Source organism: Prinia subflava, chromosome 2 (assembly GCF_021018805.1).
Source record: "Prinia subflava isolate CZ2003 ecotype Zambia chromosome 2, Cam_Psub_1.2, whole genome shotgun sequence".
Lineage (NCBI taxonomy): Eukaryota > Metazoa > Chordata > Aves > Passeriformes > Cisticolidae > Prinia > Prinia subflava.
This window is the reverse complement of record NC_086248.1, coordinates 113,248,457-113,267,729: the sequence shown is the minus strand read 5'-3', so window position 1 is coordinate 113,267,729 and position 19,273 is coordinate 113,248,457. Positions and strand designations below refer to the sequence as shown.

Here is a 19,273-nt window from a genome sequence, read left to right as displayed (position 1 = left end):
GGGTAAAGATGGATGGATTGCAGCTTCTTCTGGGGGTGTTTGAGCACATCTGGGCTGATTTTGCACTGCAGAAAGCATTTAGGGTACTTGCACAGCTGGTTTTCAGAGCAAGCATAGCAGTAGCAATGTCCAGAAAAGGCCTGGTGACATACCCAGGTTTAATAGGTGTCATTACCTCTGACTCCAGCGTTTGCTCTTGAGCAGCTGGGATGGTTTGTGGTGTAGGAATGAGCATTATTAAGAAGCATCTTAGCTGACGAGTTGTCTGCCTTCTTGTATTGCAGAGATTTTTTGAAAACCTGAATCCAATGGGGAACAGCGTGGAGACAGAATTCACAGATTATTTGTTCAACAAGTCACTGGAGATAGAGCCACGAAACGTCAAGCCTCCTCCGAGATTTGTTAGTATTGCATTTTTGTACTTTTCAGAAAGCACTTAGGTTTGTCTTTGGTGGATGGCAGGAGTCAGTGCAGATCTGTGGTGCGGTAACTACGTTGAGGTGATTTCACAGCCTGTTGATTTTCCTGGTGCTTTCTGGTTGCAGCCCAAGAAGTACAGCTACCCACTGAAGTCCCCGGGCGTGCGCCCGTCCAACCCGCGGCCGGGCACCATGCGGCACCCGACGCCGCTGCAGCAGGAGCCGCGCAAGATCAGCTACAGCCGCATCCCGGAGAGCGAGGCCGAGGCCACGGCGTCGGCGCCCAACTCGCCGCGCACGCCGCTCACGCCGCCGCCCGCCTCCGCCTCCTCCAGCACCGCCGACGCCGGCAGCGTCTTCGACTCCGACCCCTCCAGCCCCTTCCACACACGTAGGTGCACGCACAGCGCGGGTTCCTGTGCTAGCCACGGGAAATCGGGGGTGGCCTTCCAAAGTGGCTGGAAAAGTGATTGCTGTCGCCTCCTTGCAGCATCAAAAACTGCCTTGGTTTGGAAAGATGGGTCTGCCGGGGAAAGCTGGAGCTTCCCTTGGAAGGGAGAGTGGAAACTGTCTCCCTCCAAATTATGATAATTTTGCAATTAAGGGGCTTTCAGGCAAAGATATGGGAATAGGAGCAACAGTTCTTTACTAGGAATATTAAAAATACAAATGTAATAGTACAAGGAAACAAAAAAATCCTGGAAACCCTGCCAGAGTCAGAGCACAACCTGACTCCCTGTTGGTCAGGGCGTTGGGAACAGTCCAGTCCAGCCCTCCTGCAGTGACAGATGTGGCTCTGTTGGAGCAGAGATGATCCTGTAGCAGGGTCCAGTGGTGTGAGATGGGTCTGGTGTTCCTCTGGGAATGCAGTGCACACAGGCTGTGCTGGGCTCTGAATGCCAGGGTTTATCCAGGTGGGAATGCAGTGCACACAGGCTGTGCTGGGCTCTGAATGCCAGGGTTTATCCAGGTGGGAATGCAGAGCACACAGGCTGTGCTGGGCTCTGAATGCCAGGGTTTATCCAGGTGGGAATGCAGTGCACACAGGCTGTGCTGGGCTCTGAATGCCAGGGTTTATCCAGGTGGGAATGCAGTGCACACAGGCTGTGCTGGGCTCTGAATGCCAGGGTTTATCCAGGTGGGAATGCAGTGCACACAGGCTGTGCTGGGCTCTGAATGCCAGGGTTTATCCAGGTGGGAATGCAGTGCACACAGGCTGTGCTGGGCTCTGAATGCCAGGGTTTATCCAGGTGGGAATGCAGTGCACACAGGCTGTGCTGGGTTCTGAATGCCCCAGCTGGTTTGAACAGCTGGCCAGTGACAGAAGGCACCCACCCCCTCCCCTCAGAGTTATGAGGAATGGGTTATACAAAAGATGAAGAAAAAACACCTCCCCAGCCAGTTTCAACATGGCACACAGAGTACACACTTTTGGTTACATATTGCAACCCAAGACAAAAACTTTCAGTGTTTCTTACTCCATTTTTCTTTAAAAAGGTTTTATTGTAAAGGAGAAACTGAACAGAATTAGATGTGTTACATAGGGACTGTTACAAGTCTTTGCAGGACCTGTCAGAACTGAGGGCAGAGGTAACCTCTAGGGCCCATATGTGTCCCAGACAAACTTGGGGGATTTGCTGCCATGTGTATGTGTGTGAATGTATTTGGTGAGTATCTGATGGTGAACACTGAGAATAAAACATGAATCCTCTGTGGGTGCCTTATTCCGCCTCCTACAGTTCAGAACTGATTGCAGTGTGTATGGACAGTTTTGCTGCAGAGCTTAAAATCAGTATTTGCTTGCTTCAAATCCCTCAGGATCTGTCCACACCTCTTTTTCTTCTGTCTTTCCCCACATGCAAGGAAGCTCATATTTTATGGCATGCCCTCAGTATTTAATAATGGAAATAGGCTCCTTTCACATATGAGGGTGCTCAGAGGTTACTCCTGAGTTCTGCTGGCTGCCACAAGGAGGTGAAGTGACTTCCTCAAGGCAGAAGTTCCTCAGCAGAGCAGTGCCAGTGCTGAGTGTCCAAGGCAGGTCTTCGGAAAGCCTCAGGAGAAGAAAGGATTTCTTTGCTCTTGGGTCCATTGACTGCAGGTTCAGGATATTGTTTTGGTGCTGTTGTGACATAAGAGCAAGTTTGTGGTGTGGTTTTGGTCTCAAGGATTATTTAAGAGAGTTCAGGAGCTGTTGGCCACAGGGATCTTTGCAGCTCAGAAAAGCAGTTTCTCTGGCAGCTGCAAGTTAGAGGCTTATTTCATTGTCTTTATTTACCACTTGTTTGATTCATGATGCTCTTCATGATCAATTGCTTTGTTATTTGTGGCACCTGAATTGGCAGCAATATTGAGCCAGAAGTTCATCCTTTTCAACGGGTTTTTTTGATGTCCCTTAGGATCTGCTTCTGTGTCATCCATAAACTTTACCAAAACTTCAGATGATGCTCCTGTCCCTCCTCCTGTTCCTCCACGAAGAAGACCAGAATCCGCCCCAGCTGAATCCTCCCCATCAAAAGTAAGTAAGCAGAAAAAAGGTCATTTGTTTTTCTGTGAAGAGGGAGAGGAGGGGCAGGGTATGACAGAAAAGTAACTCTTAAAGGCAGAGTACATTTATTTTTTGAAGAACTGTATGTGAAAGAGTAAGCAGCCATGTATTTCAAGCCTTCACAGCTCTGCCTCACTATGTCTTGGTCTCAAACAAATGAAAACAGATGGGACCTAAATTTAGGACCAGAAATGTCTCATCTACTGATGTGCTGTGCTCAGGCCCTGTGAGAACTTGAGGCTTCAGGCAGATGTTTCCACCTGGGATTAATTGTTCCAGAGTATCATTTTAGGATATATGAATAAGAGTAAGAACTGATGAACAGTAGTGATGGAAAGTGCTGTACACAACTCAGTCCTCTGGAAAGTTTCACCAGAATATTTGACCCTGATGCTGTGGTGCTCAGGTGCTTGCTTTCCCCTCTTGCTTACCCGTCCTGTCTGCATGCCTGCCTAAGCCATTGCTGCGTTTTCCTTTAGCATTTGTCTGGAAACTGGGATCTGATCCAGCCTTTGTTGCAGACAGTGTCAAATTTCACCTGATCTCAGTGGAAACTCGTTTGTGACTTCGGATTTGAAAATCCCACTCAAAATTCCTTCAGAGCAGATAGGTCTTTGAAGATGAGCTTGTAAGTGGCTCTTCAGCAGTTTGCAGTTATTTTCAGATTACAGGCAACAGTTTTTGTCAGTCAGCAGAATTAAACACATCACCAAAATGTATCTGAAATCCTACCAGAATGTATTTGAAAACATTGTATATATGTGATAGGGTGTTGGAAATCAGTTATCCTGTCACTAGGGTCTGCAGCTTGGGATCTGCTCACTTCCATAATTCTGACTACTTAGCTCAGTCTTCTGAGCATGGTTTATTTTTTTACCCTGTTCAGCATCATCCACTCCCATTTTCTGCTTTTCTTGAAGAAGTATCTGATGTGCTAACCCACTCCAAGTGCTTCTTACTGGGGAGGTGGTGGAAGATAATTCAGACCTCCCCAGCAAGCAGACCTGGAACTGGCATGGAAATAGTTGCTTTGACCATTCTTTGCCTTGCCCTTGTGCCTCTCTGTGCATCTCCCTTCCTTCCATCCCTGGCTGTTCCCTCCTGTCTTGCTGCAGCCATGAGTGCATTTCCTTCCATCCCTGGCTGTTCCCCACTGTGTTGCTGCAGCCACAAGTGCATCTTTATTCCTTCCATCCCTGGCTGCTCCCTCCTGTCTTGCTGCAGCCCTGAGTGCATCATTATTCCTTCAATGCCTGGCTGTTCCCTCCTGTGTTGCTGCAGCCATGAGTGCATTTCCTTCCATCCCTGGCTGTTCGCAGCCCTGCTAAGAGCAGTCTGCAGTGCAGGAGCGGGTTTCCGTTTCACAGCAGGGTCCTGAGCTTTGCTGCCACTCCGGGGCTTTACTGACTGAAATGTTTGTGTACCTCAGATGACTTCTGCACACCTGGACAACCCACCAGCCATCCCTCCTAGGCAGCCCACCTCCAAAGTGTACTCCCCGAGGTACTCGGTGCCCGATCGGACCTGCATCTCTGACTCCTGTGTCAGCACCGCAAACCCTCCCGAGCTACCGCCACGGGAGCCCGTGCGAACTCCTGATGTTTTCTCTAGCTCACCACTACACCTCCAGCCCCCGCCCCTGGGGAGGAAGAGCGAACTCGGGAACGCCTTTTTCCCCAACAGCTCCTCCCCGTTCACGCCCCCGCCCCCCCAGACCCCCTCTCCACATGTAGCACGGAGGCACCTGCCGTCGCCGCCCTTGATAGCGCAGGACGCGGAGCTGCCCGCCGCGGCCGGGCCGCCCGTGCCTCCGCGACAAAGCACTTCTCAACATATCCCAAAGCTTCCTCCAAAAACTTACAAAAGGGAGCACACGCACCCGTCGGTGCACCGCGACGGGCCGCCCCTGCTGGAGAACGCGCCCTCCTCCTGAACTGTCCCCCGCGCTGGGAGCCGCCTTTTCCTGGTGCTACGTCTGTTGCTGGCAATGGATGCACTGAACCCGGTGGTGTCGAGGGCTGGGACGTGGATGCCGAACACTAAGGACCCTCCAACGCGGCGTTGGAAGTGTGGTGTACAGAAAGGGAGCTGCAAGAGCAGACTTGGCAGTGGGAAACCCGGTGGACTTGCTGTTCTCGTTTTAGTGTGCAGGACGTTGTTCCGGAGTGATTGGACAGCTGATTGTACCAGAAAACAGTCTGGAGAGACTCCTCTGGCCCATGAGCAGAGACTGTGTTTGTGTAATGATCGATAATGTGCAGTACAGGAAGGAAAAACAGTCTTGTATCCATCAGTTCCATACAGTGGCACAGTTTTTGGAATGAAAACATTATGCACTTTTTTTAAATCTCAAACAGGGAACTTTATATCCTCCTTAATTTTCCTTTGCTTTACTTACTCCCTGCTTTAAAATACCTTCCTAAAATTATGAGAAGGACTGTGAGGAAGATCTGTGGTACCTAACCGAGCTAGAATTAAGGCAAAGCACTGTATTGCGGTCCTGTTTACAAGTCGTTACAATGAGTAGTAGGGGGTACCTAGGCTTCACCAAAGAGGTACTTTATTATTATTTTCTGAAATACTGTGGTGCCAGTTCAAAAATAAATTTTTGCCAGGAAGCATAATGTCTAATTATTGCTTTCTTTAGGTAGAGCTGATGAAAGTCTTACATCGTTAAGGTGACAGCGAATTTTTTTTTTTTAAAAAAGCAGCACTATCATCTGAAGCAAATATACTACATTTAGAAGACTGTTAATCTCTGCTAGGTTATGTCATGTTCTTTTTAAGGTTTACTGATAGTCCATTTCATGGCTAGTAGCTATTCTTTTTCAGTCATGCCATGAAAACAGTCACTTGTCAACTTCCATAGCTGTTGTCATGTTTTACTAACAATAGATTAATCAGCATACATAGGATTGCCTTGCAGTTGCATAAGTCGTGTGTATATAGTGAATGTTGCATAAATATACTTGCAGATTGTTTTTAATTTAATTGAAATAAAGATAAAGATATGTTTGGCTGACATATGTTAAATTATTACACGGACAAATGTTCAACTTAGTTTCTCAGTTAAGCACTGAGGGGGATAAAAGCCCACCTTGTGGTAGGTATTTTTCCTAGTTCAGTGTATGTATTCTAGTAATAAGAGACTAAAGAGGTGTTTCTGGCATGTTACATGATAATAATTCAGTAATATTTGAGAGGCTGGGTTACTCCCAAAGTGAATACCTTATGAAATGTTTCCCATTTCCTGTATGCCACCTTAGGAAAAAAAAAATCAAACTTACATTATTCTTTACAGTGGCTTTCTCTGTCTAAAAGACACATGACCAAACAGGTGTATGGTAAGTATTTATGGTTTATCCATGAACCTGCGTGCTGCCCTTGAACTCCAGGCCACACTGGGACGGCAGTGGATGACAGCTGTTGAGGAACAGGAGCTCTGTCATGTCCTCTACAGTAGGTACGTGGAGCATAAAGTGTCATCTTCACTTCATGTGGCTCTTGGGGCAAGGAAAATTTCACCACATCTCCTCTTTGGAAGAAGAATGCATCTCAGCATCTTGGAGAGCTGTGTCTCTTAAAGAGGTTGGTGTCAGTTGAATGGTGGCAGAAATCACCTGTTTTAATGCTTTCAGCAATGCCATTGATCAGGGCCCTTTGATCCTTTACTGTGGTTGTTACATTTGGAAAGCATTTCATCAACAGGAATGGCACTTTTCATCCCAGTCAGATCTTGAAACTGTCAGTTGTATTCCTTCTTAGATGTCTTTAACAATGGTGTTTTGAAACTCTTTTTCTGGCAAAAGAAAACCAAAGTGAAGACCTGACAATCTTGGCTTCAGAGGACAGTGTTATATAGGAGCTTTATAAAAACTCTCAAGCCACAGGAGGTGTGGTTCAGGTCATGGGTTCTTTGGGTAAAAGCACCATGGTGAACATAGTGTTGGCAGTGATAGCCAAATTATTAGCTCCTCGCTGGGTTAGCAGGAAAACTCCATGAACGGAGACTTTCTGATCTGTGTTTCTTCTTCAGCACACTTCTGTGTGTGCTGTTGTGCAGCCAAGGCAGAGCAGGCCACCCAGTGGTCAGGCTGCACACTCAGGAGAGACCTGGCAGGTTTCTGCTTGCCTTTGTGAAATGGGGAATGCTGTTCCCTGTCTGTGGTGGAGGGTTAAAGTGCTTTCCTGGTGAGATGCTTGGACAACAGGTGACAGTGGTCACTGTGAAGAACTCAAACATTCTTTGGTGCCCAGGGGTCAGTCACAGTGCACAAATCGTGGTGTTGGCTCAGCTGCCAACGGGAGGGACAGGCTCAGAATCAAACCTGTAGCATTTAGGAGCTGAATACAACTGCTAAGCCACTGGTTTGTGTCATGGCAGCTCCGTGTTAATAATTTCTGACCTGGAATGGCTTCTTACTTGGATCATGTTTGCATTAGTGACAATACTTTCCACATAGAAAATGAAATCATTGTAATGATGCTCTCTGTCCCCTTGGTAAAATGACCCTGATCTGGTCTGGTGTGGCCTGGGGTGACGATGTGACCTGGACAAGGAAATGTGCTCGTGTGGAGGCCTGGAGAGCTGCTGTGTTACTGTGGAGAACTGATACATGGCTAAATGTCAGCTAAACCCACTGCAAACCCAGCAGGCAGGGTTATGCAGCAGGACTTCATAGCTTTATGAGGATGGGGACAGCCTTTTTGGCAGGGCCTCTTGCAATAGCACAGAGTATTGGCTTCAAACTAAAGGAGGGTAGATTTAGACCAAGTCTAAGGAAGGAGTTTTTTACAATGAGTGTGGTGAACCATGGCAAGAACAGATAGCCCAGAGGTGGCAGATGCCCCGTCCCTGGCAGCATTCCAGGTCAGGCTGGAAGTGCTCTGAGCAGCCAGCTCGAGGTGCAGGTGTCCCTGCTCCCTGCAGGGTGTGGGACTAGAGGGCCTTTGGAGGTTCCTTTCCACCCCAGGCTGTTCCATGGGGGATTTTGCAGTGCTGCTGGGTGGGAAGTGGCTGTTGTGCTGCCTGGTGACCCCACGGTGACAGGTTATTGTCATGGCATTCAGCAGCTCTGCTGCAAACTTGTCTGCTAAAGGGGGAATGTTCTCCTCCTTCAGGATTCATGCCATGGAAGCACTGGAGTGCTCCAGCCTCAGGAAACCAATTCCAGGGTGGGCTCAGCTGCTGCTCTGATACGCCTCTCTTAAATCAGGGAGGTGCAGGTCTGTCTCAGGAGGAGCATGCTAATACACTGCATTTGGAGCCTTCAGGTTTGAGAGTGACTTTGTGGGATATTTAATTCTTTTGTGTGTGTGCTTTAAATTAGATTTTCCCAGTGGCTGTCACTGGAGGTACCACTGTTGGACATAGTAGATTATTGTGCTTCATGGAAAAGATTGTTGAATTGTCATTTCTGAACCCTGACAATGCATAGGTGAAGTCTTTCTTCCGGAGAGAACCCTGTGGCCTGATACAGGTGTAAAAACAAAAATGCTGTTAACTTATTTTGCGAATTCCGTTCCTTATTTTCCATTTAAAAAACCAAACCACCTTTACATGCATTTTTCTGTCCACTGAGAGCAAATTTACCTTTTGTGTTCAGTGGAAAATAGTGCATTATGAGGGAAACATAGTAAGGAGTAAGTTGCTTTTTTTTCTTACTTTCTAGCCAGCAAATGTGAAATCCTGTACTGGGTGGCTGAGAAGTTGAAAGGGAAAAATAAAATAAAAACCCTTTTGCCAGATGCATGACAATTTAGCTGCCAAATGTGCAGAACATCTGCAATATTTTTAAAAAGAAGGTAAACCAAGGTAGGTGATCAGGGGCACATGTTACTGGAATTGCTTTGGACAAGTTTGTTGCATCTATTTTGGAGAAAGCCTTTTCTTGTTTTGAGTCTAGGGTGGCTTACTTAGACATGGAGTGTAGCTGTGGAGAGGTGGGATCTAGAAGAGTCTGAGGAGCAGAAAATCTGTCCCAGTGAGCTACACCAACCACAGGATCTTGACCAGAAGCCTGGAGAGTGGCTCAGCTGAGCTGTGACTGAGTCTCAGAACCTCGTGTGGGAACAGTCTGCTGGCATGGCTGGACTTGCAGGATGCAGGATTGTGTAAGTCATGTTGCCTCAGAAGGGACCAGAAGAGCTCCTGTTCCTTCTAATGGATGCAACCTTCTGGCTGGTTCAGTGCAAGAGGCACAGCGTTATTTAAAGGCAACATTTATTGGGCATAGGAAGAAAAATAATCCAGAGCACACATGTACACTACAGATGGATTTGAAATGGATCCTGCAACAGGTTGTGCGTTTGTGGTGTGAGCAGCATTCATTCCTGTTATTTACATTTGCAGATTCTGAGCAGGTACAAGGACATCCCAAGTGGTAAGTATAGGCCTGGAAGGAAGAACTCATAGAGAATCAGAAAGAAAGAACCATCAGTTCCAACCGTGCCTTAATCACTAAAATAGAAGCTGAAATCCACACATGCATTTTACAAGCAAGGATTTGCCGCTTCAGAAGGATTTCCTCACCCAGGAGATGTTAGCAGGTAGGCTTTTTCCTTTGTCCTCTTTCTGTCCTAGTATCTGCCTGGCAAATATGCAAAGCAGGTTTGTTTTGTGAAGGGTAAAAGTGTCATTACATCCATGAGACCAAAACCACAAGAATCAGAGCCCTTGACAGCATCAGTGCATTGCAATGGACACTTGTCCATAATGATCAGCTCTGGTTCCATGGACAGACAAACAGCTCTGTCTGTGGCTGATTCCTGTGCAGAACAAACAGGCTCTGCCAATGCTTCAGGTACAAGTATCTGGCTCTTCCTACATAATTCCTATCCTGGCCCTGCACAGTCTGACTAAAACAGCTGCCAAGTCCTAGGAACTGCCTGTGTGGTTCAGTGGCTGGTCAGCATGGAGCAGCCCTTACTGGAAAGAGACTGGGAATTTGTAATTTTGAGGATGTGAGGGAAAGGGAAGGAGACGGAAGAGGATTTTTTTGCCATTAAAAGCCTTAAATTAAAAAAAAAATCTTCCCAGAATAGTTTCCAAAAGCTAGGGGAGGAAAGTATGGTACTTCTTTCCTTTTTGTAAGGAGGAGAAGTGGATATTTGTTTCATTAAAATCTGTGGGAGAGGGACCAGCTAAAACATTTTGATCTTTGGAGTTTTGCTTGGTCACATTGGTGAAATGTTGGGAAAACCTTGACTGTGTTAAAGGATGGGGTTTTTCTGTCTGGACAGCTCTTTCCACACACACCCCTTTGCCTCCAGCAGAGGAGGAGAAGCGAGCAGCAGGTGCAGGTCAGTCCACACTGGAGAGCTCTGGGCCCTGCATCTGCAGCAGGAATTTGCCTCTGCATCCACAGGCACAGCCCTGGGCTCCCCTGTCCTGCTGCCATGGCCAGGGGGGCCCTGCAGCACGGTGGGTGCTCCTCTCTTGGCCCCAAATCAGCTCCCCTCGTGCTGATGAGGGGGGTCCCAAGCCCCCAGTCTCACAATATTCCCCCAAGGCAGTGCTGTTGGCCCCATGGAGACAGTCCACAACTTCCTAAGGGGAAGCTCTCCTTTAGACAGACCAGTGTCCCAGGCTTGTGAAAACAAGGTGATAAAAGCAGAGGTTCTCTTTCAAGCTGCCCTCAGAAGGTGCCAGGTTCAGGTGACACCAGAGCTCACGGTCCTGCACTGTCCTGGAGGCACGGGCCACACTGGGAGCAGAAGCGCTGATTCCTACAGCAGGACGCCACTCAGGAGAACAGCATTCACACAAAGGTGAAACAGGCTTTGGAGGAGTGGTGAAGTCCAAAAGAAAGGATGTTGCTGATCAGGCAGTGCAATGCTCAGGTGCTTCAGCTGATGCTTCTTAGACCTTCTCAAACCACCTGGGTAATGCGAGCTGGCCTCCTGGAATACGTCTTTTTTTTGGAAAGTGGGGGAAAGAAGGGAATTTTAGATTTCTGGCCAGAATGCCAGGGCTGCAAAGGTAGCCTTGCTGTTGTGGGTGAGCCCAAGTAAGACCTGCCTTGAGTTTGGAAGAGCAAAGATGTACGGCAAATCAAGCAGTTTTGGGGGATGAGGGCGAGGAGAAGATACTGGGGTTTGGCCAAAGCTTTCCAAAACTTAGGGGAGTTCAGTCAGGTAGAGATGAAAGCTAGCAAGTTCCTGTGCTCATTGGACCTGCTGGTTGAGCTCCACTGCAACCCAAAGCCTGGCCTGCCCTGTGCTAGGAAAAGAGGAGGATGCATCTGTAAGGCAGTTGTGAGAGTCTCCTCTCCCCCACCCTCCACCCTGTGTGTGAGTCAGGGGGATCCTGGGGCCTTGCTGTCTGTCTGCACCCCGGGGGACCTGGGGAAGCACTGCTGTGCTTTGGCTGCGGCCTGCCTTTTTGGGGCTGCTTATTTCTTTTTGAAGAGCTTGCGGAAGGAGCTCCGGAACCCCCCCTTGGGCTCGTGCCGCGGGTTGTGGTCGCTGAAGGATGTTTGCTCATTGTCATCCTTCTGGCAGAACCTGGTGTTGTCTTCTGCATGGAGCTCCTAAAAGGGAAAAGACAATTTAACCAGCATTTGCAACCTCACATCCTTCTTCCCTTCTCTCTATTTCTCTCTCTGTGCTAGGAGGGACCTGGTGGGTGAGAAGGTGCTGACAAGGCTGGGAAACAACACTGGTACCTCTGCAGAGAGCTTGGTGCTGACTCTGAGGCTGAGGCAGTGACAGAGGAGTAGAAAGATAAGCATGGTTAGAGGGAACTGGAGCCTTTCTTGCTTTTTGTTTAGGAGAAGCTCACTAGCTGCTTTGGCCAGTGAGGGAGCAGTTTGGGCAGTTGGAAGAACTTCCCACCCTCTCCTTCCTTCCCTAGGGCACAGAGGCATCAGGCTTTGGAGCTGTGATAAAGTGGGAAAGCACTCTCTTCTGCTGCCTCTGCTGCTGCATCGTTTTATATCTGTAGGGCAAAAGGCTTCATTAGCACACACACCTTGTGGTAACTGTGCCACTAAAAGATCTGTCCCTCTTTCAGGAGAGTGCAAGTCTCAGCAAGACTCGGGACAAGACCCTTTTCCCCAGTTCTGCCCACCACTGCCATGGTGATTTTCTTTGCCCTGTGGGGGAGAACGTTCCTGCAGTTCTGGACAAGCTCCACACCTGCACCCTGCTGTGGGCCATAGCTCTGTGCAGGTGAGTGCCAAAGAGCTCCCATGCCCCTTTCTCTGGGGTGCCTGTGTCCCCATGGCTCTTCTCCCTCTGCCTCATCTCCCCTGTTCAACCATCTACCACCTCCTTCACTCACTAGGCTTTTTTCTTTTCTTTGGAAGTTTCCTTGCTGCCTTTTCAGTCAGGCTGTTGGAACCTGCCTCCCATCATCATCTACAGCCTCCTGTCTAAGCCCCTCACAGCACCCTGGGCCTCCTCCTTGGCTGTGACAGCCCAAGGCTGGCTCTGAGCAGTCACTGCAACCTCCAGAACCATTGCTCCTGCAGGCCCTGGTGTCCCTGAGGGGTTACAGTGCTGTTTGCCGTGTCCCACCCGAGGGACACAGTTGCTGGGCTCTGACTGTTCTCACACAGATTTTAGCATGGGTCTGTACAATCCAGACAACAAATACAGGTGGAACAGAACCTATGGGCCAGATCCCTGCTGGTGTAAATGGGCTGAGCTTGGCCAAGTCATGCTGGTTTACACTGGCATGACTTACCCAGCACTTACCCAGCACTCCTCACAGGTGGAAAGGCACCTGTTTAACTGGGTGCCAGCCACAGCACTCATTTTGAACTGCTTTGTGTAAACTTTGTGACCTGCTCACAACGTTCACCTGGGGGGAAGCTCAGTGACAGGGGAAGCACACGAGAGGCTGCCTGGTCTCAAGGGTGTTCTAGCTCAGCCAGCTGTGCACCTCAGCCCCATGCTTGTCCCTGGGGAAGATGTGTGTGAAGACGAGCTCTCTTGTCCCTCCCTTGGGCATGTACATGCAGTTGAGGACTTGGAATGTGTGGGCTTGAAAGCTGTTTTGGTGTGATCTACTCTAACTGTGTCTCAGATCTTTCTCCTGCTGCTGCTCCTGCTGCTGCACCACCAGGTGCCTTTTTTTTTTTTCCTTCTCCTATTTAAGCCTCCTTACTTCCAAAAAGCTCGGTTTTTCACCCGCTCCTCTCTGTGGGGGGAAGTAGCTCCTTTGGGAGCTGCGAGATGAGGCTGAGATCATGTGAGGCTGGACATTCCTGTCCTGCTTCTGCTGCAGGCGGCTCCCGCTGCTGCTCCGCGTGCTGTAGAGTCTGGTGCTGACGCCCTCGGCGCTGCGCGGCAGCTCCTTCAGCGACCTGCTCAGCTGCTTCCCTTTGCTGTGGAACATCTCGCGCTTGTAGGTGCTGCTGCTCACGGGCGTGCAGCTCTTGGGCAGCGGCTGCAAGGCATGGTCTGTCCTCTCCGGTTCCGAGGTGAAGTTCACGGGCCTGAGGAAGCAAATATCCAGGCTGGACTCAGAGGAGGCCGGGGAGCAGTTCTCGAAGAGAGCGAGGTTCTGGAAGGTGTCCTCTTCGTAGGGGCCTGGCATGGTGAAGACCTCCCCGGGGTAGTCGAACTCTTCGTAGCTGGGCGCGAAGTTCCTGGCGTCCTGCAGCAGCTCCACGGAGGATCTGATGGCCCTCTCGGTGTTCCCCACCGCGTCCGCCGGCGGCGCCTCGTACTCCATCTCGGGGATGGATTGCAAGGGGGCTGTCAGGGCCTTGAGCTCCTGCTCTGTCAGCTGAGAGGAGGCAAGGATGTTCTCCGGCCTCTCGTGTTTCCTGCTGTCCATCTCCCAGTCGGGGGGCTTCACAGCCTGGATGTTCTCCATCACGGTTGGCTGGGGTTTCTTCATCTGCGGCATCAAGTGCCTTAAAAATAAAAAGCAGAACAAAACAAAGGGGAAGGGGAATACTGAAGGATGGCAGAGACAGCATGACAAATCCCCCCACCCCTTCACTCCGCCAGCCCTATCGTGCTGGTTTTATGGCTGAAAGGTACTCTCCTGTCTTGGAGAGCAGCAACTGAGGTGTCTCTTACAGAAATTGCCTGGCTGGTTAGGAGGACCAAACTTGGAGAGACAGAACTGCTTATCCAGGAGCTTTGGCTGACTTTTGTACTCTACAGCATGAAATGCATAGAAACTGAGATGAGAAGCCAACTGCTCCATCTCTCTCCTGTTCATCTGCATTTTAGATTTTAACTTTCCTTCTCTCTCTGTAATGTAGGAGCTGTGCCCCACTTTACCATGGTCTGGTTGTCTTTTCAGGTGGACTGGGTTTCTCTCTTGGGTAAGGTGGCTCTGTCCCCAAAATGTTTCAGGGGCACTTGGAGGGCTTCTACCCTCCTTGTGTTCCAGCTGAGTGTTCAGCTCAGGATGAATGTGCCAGCTGAGGCTACTAAGGTCAGAGGAGGGGGATTGTCTTGGGCAGTGTGGGGAGAAGGAGGCTGAGGGCTGATCTAAACACTGCTGACAGAGGGGGACTGGCAATGATGCAGCCAAACTCTGTTAGTATCAAACCAGATCAGAAAGCACAAATACCACAGATTGCTGGCACAAGAATAAAGGTAAGTCTAGCGTGCTTCTCTGGTCATCCTCTCATTTGGCACTGGAGGAAAGGGCTCGAAAGGGCCAAAGGGGAACCACACAAGGAGTGTCTGAGGGCACCTCAGCCTGGAGGACACTGAGGGGAGACCTCACTGCAGTTACAGCTTCCCTGTGAGGGGAAGAGGAGGGGCAGGCACTGATCTCTTCTCTCTGGTGATCTGTGCCAGGACCTGAGGGAATGGCCTGGAGCTGTGTCAGGGGAGGGTTAGGTTGGAGATTAGGGAAAGGTTCTTCACCCAGAGAGTGGTTGGGTGCTGGAACAGCTCCCCAGGGCAGTGGTCACAGCACCCAGCCCGACAGAGCTCCAGGAGCATTTGGACAGTGCTCTCAGGTGTGCTGTGTGGAAAACTAAGTTTTTCCCTGCTCTGAGACCTCAGTCCTGTTTCCCAGCTCTTGTAGCGTTGACAGTGAATAATGCAGAGTGTGAGTGTGCACAGCACTGTCAGGCCTAAACAAACTCCTGTCCTCCCTGAGTCCTGCCTTAGCAGGGAGCACAGGGAGTGCTTTTGGACACGCCAGCCTGTAGCTGCCCGGTGTCCCTGGCACGGTGTGGGTGAGGAAGCTGCCCACGAGGACAGCAGGCTTACGGGGTGGTTGTGCCCGAGGAAGGTGCTGCTGGGAATGACTGCATGGCCTCTTCCGTGTGGATCCCGCTGTCCCGCATCGATGCCGCACTGGGGGTTGGAGAAACCTCCTGGCTGGTGCACTGGGAGGTGAGACCTTTGTACAGCTTCACCAGGGATGACCTGAGGGAGGAGAAATCCATCGTCGGGCTAAGAAATAAGGCAGGGAATGAGCACGAGCGTGTAGAATCACAGGAAACAGGACTGGGAGGGACCTCAATATTCCCGTTCACCTCTGCCCACCCCAAGGAAGAGCCTGTCCCACCTAGTCTGCTCCAGCCAGCAGGGCTTTCTCCTTTCTGTGGTGCTCTTAACACCTCTCCTGACAGCAGTCCCTCCCCAGCAATCTGCTCCAGCCCTTTACCACCCTCCATGCTTGGAAGCTCCCCTGGAAATTTGATCTTGTCCTACTCCTCAGGTAAATCATCACAAGGAGCAAAGGTGACCAGATTCTGATTTTAGTAAAAAGCCTTGGTTTCAGGGAATTGCTCTGAACTGCATCTTGAGATTCTACATTCAGGGTAATTTCTGTCATAGTACATCTCCAACAGGTTATGGGAGGCTTTTGTTTCTCCCCCCTCCTCCCCCAGTAAAATGGGATAACACCATTCTTTTGGAGTCTCAGCCCATAAGGGAAACAGTCCTCACCCTCCCCAGAGCCTGGAGCTGCCAGAGCTAAATCCCCCTGTGTTTTCCCACTGGGGAGTGACTTTGCCACCAGCTTAAGGAATCAAAGGAGCCCATGAAACATGTGGCTGCTATGTTTAGAAGGATTTAGAAGTGGTTTTTCTTTCGCTCTCAGAGGGCCCATCCCAAAGCTGACCTCAGTTGGAGGGCCAATGCCAGCAGTGGTTCTTCTCCAGCATTCAGGTGCAAAGGGCTTTGTTTTATTTCAACAGAGCAATGTGCCTGTTGATCTCGCCTGGACCTAAACCCCCTGTTTGCCAGGCTTCCCCCACCCCTCCGTTCCCTGGTGACAGAGAGAGTGTGCTGATGTTGTGCTTACTTCTTGAGCTTTTTCCTCTTCTGTATCAGCAGGTCCTCGTTGCACTGGAAGAGGAGGCTGTAGTGCGAGATGAAGACGCGGAGGCGCTGCACACACACCAGCAGCAGGTAATAGTCAGGGTGCTCCTGCTCCGTGAACTTGAGGACGTTCTGGGGCACAGAGGAGAGCAGGCTGTTTGGGGCTGTCCTGACCCTTCCTGGGGACGACGTGCTATTGGAACCATGGATGAGGGCTCTGGAGTGCTCCTGCACTGCCCTGGGGGAGCTTTGCTAGGCACCATCGGTTCCTGAGGGGCTTGGCTGGGGGCTGCCTCCTGCTAGTCCAGTGCAAATGCACAAGGAACACTGTAAATGTAATCCCAGGATGTGTGGCTGAGGCACTGGTTGGGTTCAGCTTTGGGTGACTAAACCAGTGTTTTGATTTTCTAGGGCTTGCTTTCTGTATTTGCCTGATCTGAAATGCTTCAGTACAATTCAGACAAGCCTTCTGCGAAGCAGATCTCTTTTTATCAGCCATCTCTCTGTAGGACAGGTTGTTGGGCCCTGGGGCCCTCTCAGATGTGTCCCATCTCTGGCCTCCTGTTCTCCCAGAGCACCAGAGCCTTTGGCTTCCCAGGGGACAAAAGCTCTTTCTGTCAGGTCAATTGGAGAAACTGGCAAATATAAGCAAGCTCATGGGAAAAAGAAACTTAACCTCTTGTTAGCTGGCTTTTGCTTTCAAAGTTGTTGTTTTTTTTCTTCAAAGAACCTGCTGGGTTTGTCAGGACCCTGTAGCTGTGCAGGCCCTGCTCTGAGTTAATGTCACCTGATGTGATAAGAGTTAAACAACAGTTCCCATCCTGGGGCCCTACCTGGAGATGAATCAGGTATTCAGGGATCCGCTGGACTATATGAAAGAACAGAATGTAGAGATCAGACTTGATTTCTTCTTCTACCTGAAAGAGATAAAGCGACTTAAGAGTCTTTTCCACCCATAAAACACATCTCCCTCCAGATGGTTCTGTGGTTTAATGGGTAGTTATGCTCTAAGGAGTTACAGCAGTTCACAGGGGCACACCAGGCATTTAGCTTGGGAATTATCTGCTAGGGACACTGAGCCTAATTAAGTAGGGGTGCACACTGAAAGTGCACGCTGAAACTAGTTAAGTTTCAGTGAAACCCCAAGAAGACACTGTTGTTCAGAAAGAAGTTCTTAGTTTAGGCTCAAATTAATTGAACAAAATGAGGTTGACTTCTAAATTAAAATATCTTGGAAGCAAGCAAATGTGATTCAGTTATTGCACTTTAAACTGCCTTTATATTTAACTTTCCAAGTTTAAACCAAGAATCCAGGACCAAATAGGTGAAGCTGAAAGTGAAGGCTCTTTTCTCTATAAAGGACTTTTTGGATGGGTCTTCCATTTTCCAGGAGACAGTTCCTGGAAAAGGTCTGGGTAGCATAGGCAAGCTTTTGGGAGGTGTAATCTGAGAGATTGTTTCATGCACAGCAGAAAAGCAGCTTTGGTTTCAGACAGGGAGGAAGGTGTTAAATCTGCCTTTTGCAGGTGCCATCAGTGCAGCAACCTCCAGGACACAGAACAAGTGGAATGGCAGGAGAGTCCCAGCATGGGTGGGCATCACAGGAAGACAGCCAGGCTTGCATGTTGCCCCTGCGTGTCTGGGGAGCAGGCAGGAAGGAAGTTTACCTCCTTCAGGATCACCACGTGGATCAGAGAGATGCACTCCGGCAGGTCCCTCAGGTAAGCAACGTAGTAGTCCAGAAAATTATTCTGACGAAAGAGAAAGAGAAAAGAACAAACAAACTTAACAGAGAGTTTTGGTCACAGAGCCAGCCAAACTGTTGATTCCCCACCACCACTGCTGGAAGGTCACAAGTGCAGCAGAGCTGCTGTTTCACTCCTTCAGGGCTTGGAACTTCTCAGGAAAGCTTTTTTTTAAAGTTTTATAGTTTAGTTTTAAAGTTTTTTCGTTTTATAAAATGTGTCCAGCTGTTGAGCACAGTGTGTAAAGCTTTACTGCAGGTGGGGAGGGGTGGAGGGGCTGGGCAGTATGAACCTCTTATATCTGAGACTCTTAAAATTTATAAAGTTTCAGATGAGTTTTTACACATCCTTGCTGCTCACCAGGGCAACAGAAGCGGGTGCAACAAACCATATGGGCCTCTGCCTGCCCAGCTGCTTGTCAGAACTCTGAGCAAGGTGTATTGGGGCAGGGCAGCATCAGAACCACTCTCTTTTCCCACCCTCACTGGGAATGCAGCCATTCAGGCTGTCAGGGCTCACTGTGGCTCCTGCAGGCAGGTCTGGGGCTCCTGTATTTATGGAGCTGTGCTGTGAGGCTGCTTGCCCACAGGGGGTCTGGCATGTGGGATCCCTGAACACTAAAGGGGCTAAAGGGAACACTAAAGGGAACCAGGACTGTGCTGCAAGGGCCTTGCTGAAAGGCCTTGGCCTTCAGGTCTTTAGCATACCTCATCATTTGTCAGCTTCAGGAAGATGTCTCCTAGGATCCCCTGCCTCGGCCAGCTCAGCACTCGCTCCTGGAGAGCGTGCAGCAAATCCACGTGCTGCTGCACCAGGAACCGCAGAGAGTTGGGGAAAAAGCTGGCAGGAGACCAAATCAGACTGGTTACATGAGCAAAACCTCGACCCTAACAAGTGAGTACTGCTGAGGGGGGCATTCCTGAGTGCTCAGCACAGCCTTGCAGTGTATCATTGGCTACACCTCTTATAGCTGCTGTGGTGCAGGTGTCACTGACTCCTGTGCTTGGGATCCTGGCTGCATCAGGGGGCTGGTTTGGCTGCTGTGTGCCTGCAGGTGCCCTCTCCAACTGGCTATTCATCAAGGGTTTGAAAGCTCCTTAGGCTTTCCTTGCAGTGCATTGAGTGGCTGATGATGCAGGACCGTGGTCCTGAGCCATCCCACTCAGAGCTTGGAGGAGCTCCCCAGCTTTCTGTGTTGTCCCACTTGTCAGGCCCTTTCATGAGACAACCCACTGATGGAGAGCTGGTCAAAATGTGCTACTGCTTTTCTGCCACTTCACGTTGATGTCACCCAGAATCAGAGTGAAGATGCT

The 19,273-nt window shown here is 49.7% G+C and overlaps 2 protein-coding genes across 2 annotated transcripts in view; one reads left to right on the top strand and one right to left on the bottom strand.

Annotated features, from left to right (window-relative positions):
* Window positions 1–5,989, top strand: part of SOS1 (SOS Ras/Rac guanine nucleotide exchange factor 1) — a 41,222-nt gene extending 35,233 nt beyond the window's left edge. The window contains exons 19-22 of the mRNA XM_063391692.1: window positions 285–401; window positions 546–810; window positions 2,819–2,937; window positions 4,397–5,989. Of these exons, the coding sequence (XP_063247762.1) occupies window positions 285–401; window positions 546–810; window positions 2,819–2,937; window positions 4,397–4,900 (1,005 nt within the window). The 3' untranslated portion in view covers window positions 4,901–5,989. The remainder of the gene's footprint in view (window positions 1–284; window positions 402–545; window positions 811–2,818; window positions 2,938–4,396) is intronic.
* Window positions 5,990–9,294: 3,305 nt separating this feature from the next.
* ARHGEF33 (Rho guanine nucleotide exchange factor 33) overlaps window positions 9,295–19,273 on the bottom strand; it is a 23,758-nt gene continuing 13,779 nt past the window's right edge. The window contains exons 9-15 of the mRNA XM_063391927.1: window positions 18,668–18,800; window positions 17,883–17,966; window positions 17,049–17,132; window positions 16,199–16,347; window positions 15,157–15,315; window positions 13,079–13,832; window positions 9,295–11,498 (exon numbers count right to left, since the gene is read on the bottom strand). Of these exons, the coding sequence (XP_063247997.1) occupies window positions 11,361–11,498; window positions 13,079–13,832; window positions 15,157–15,315; window positions 16,199–16,347; window positions 17,049–17,132; window positions 17,883–17,966; window positions 18,668–18,800 (1,501 nt within the window). The 3' untranslated portion in view covers window positions 9,295–11,360. The remainder of the gene's footprint in view (window positions 11,499–13,078; window positions 13,833–15,156; window positions 15,316–16,198; window positions 16,348–17,048; window positions 17,133–17,882; window positions 17,967–18,667; window positions 18,801–19,273) is intronic.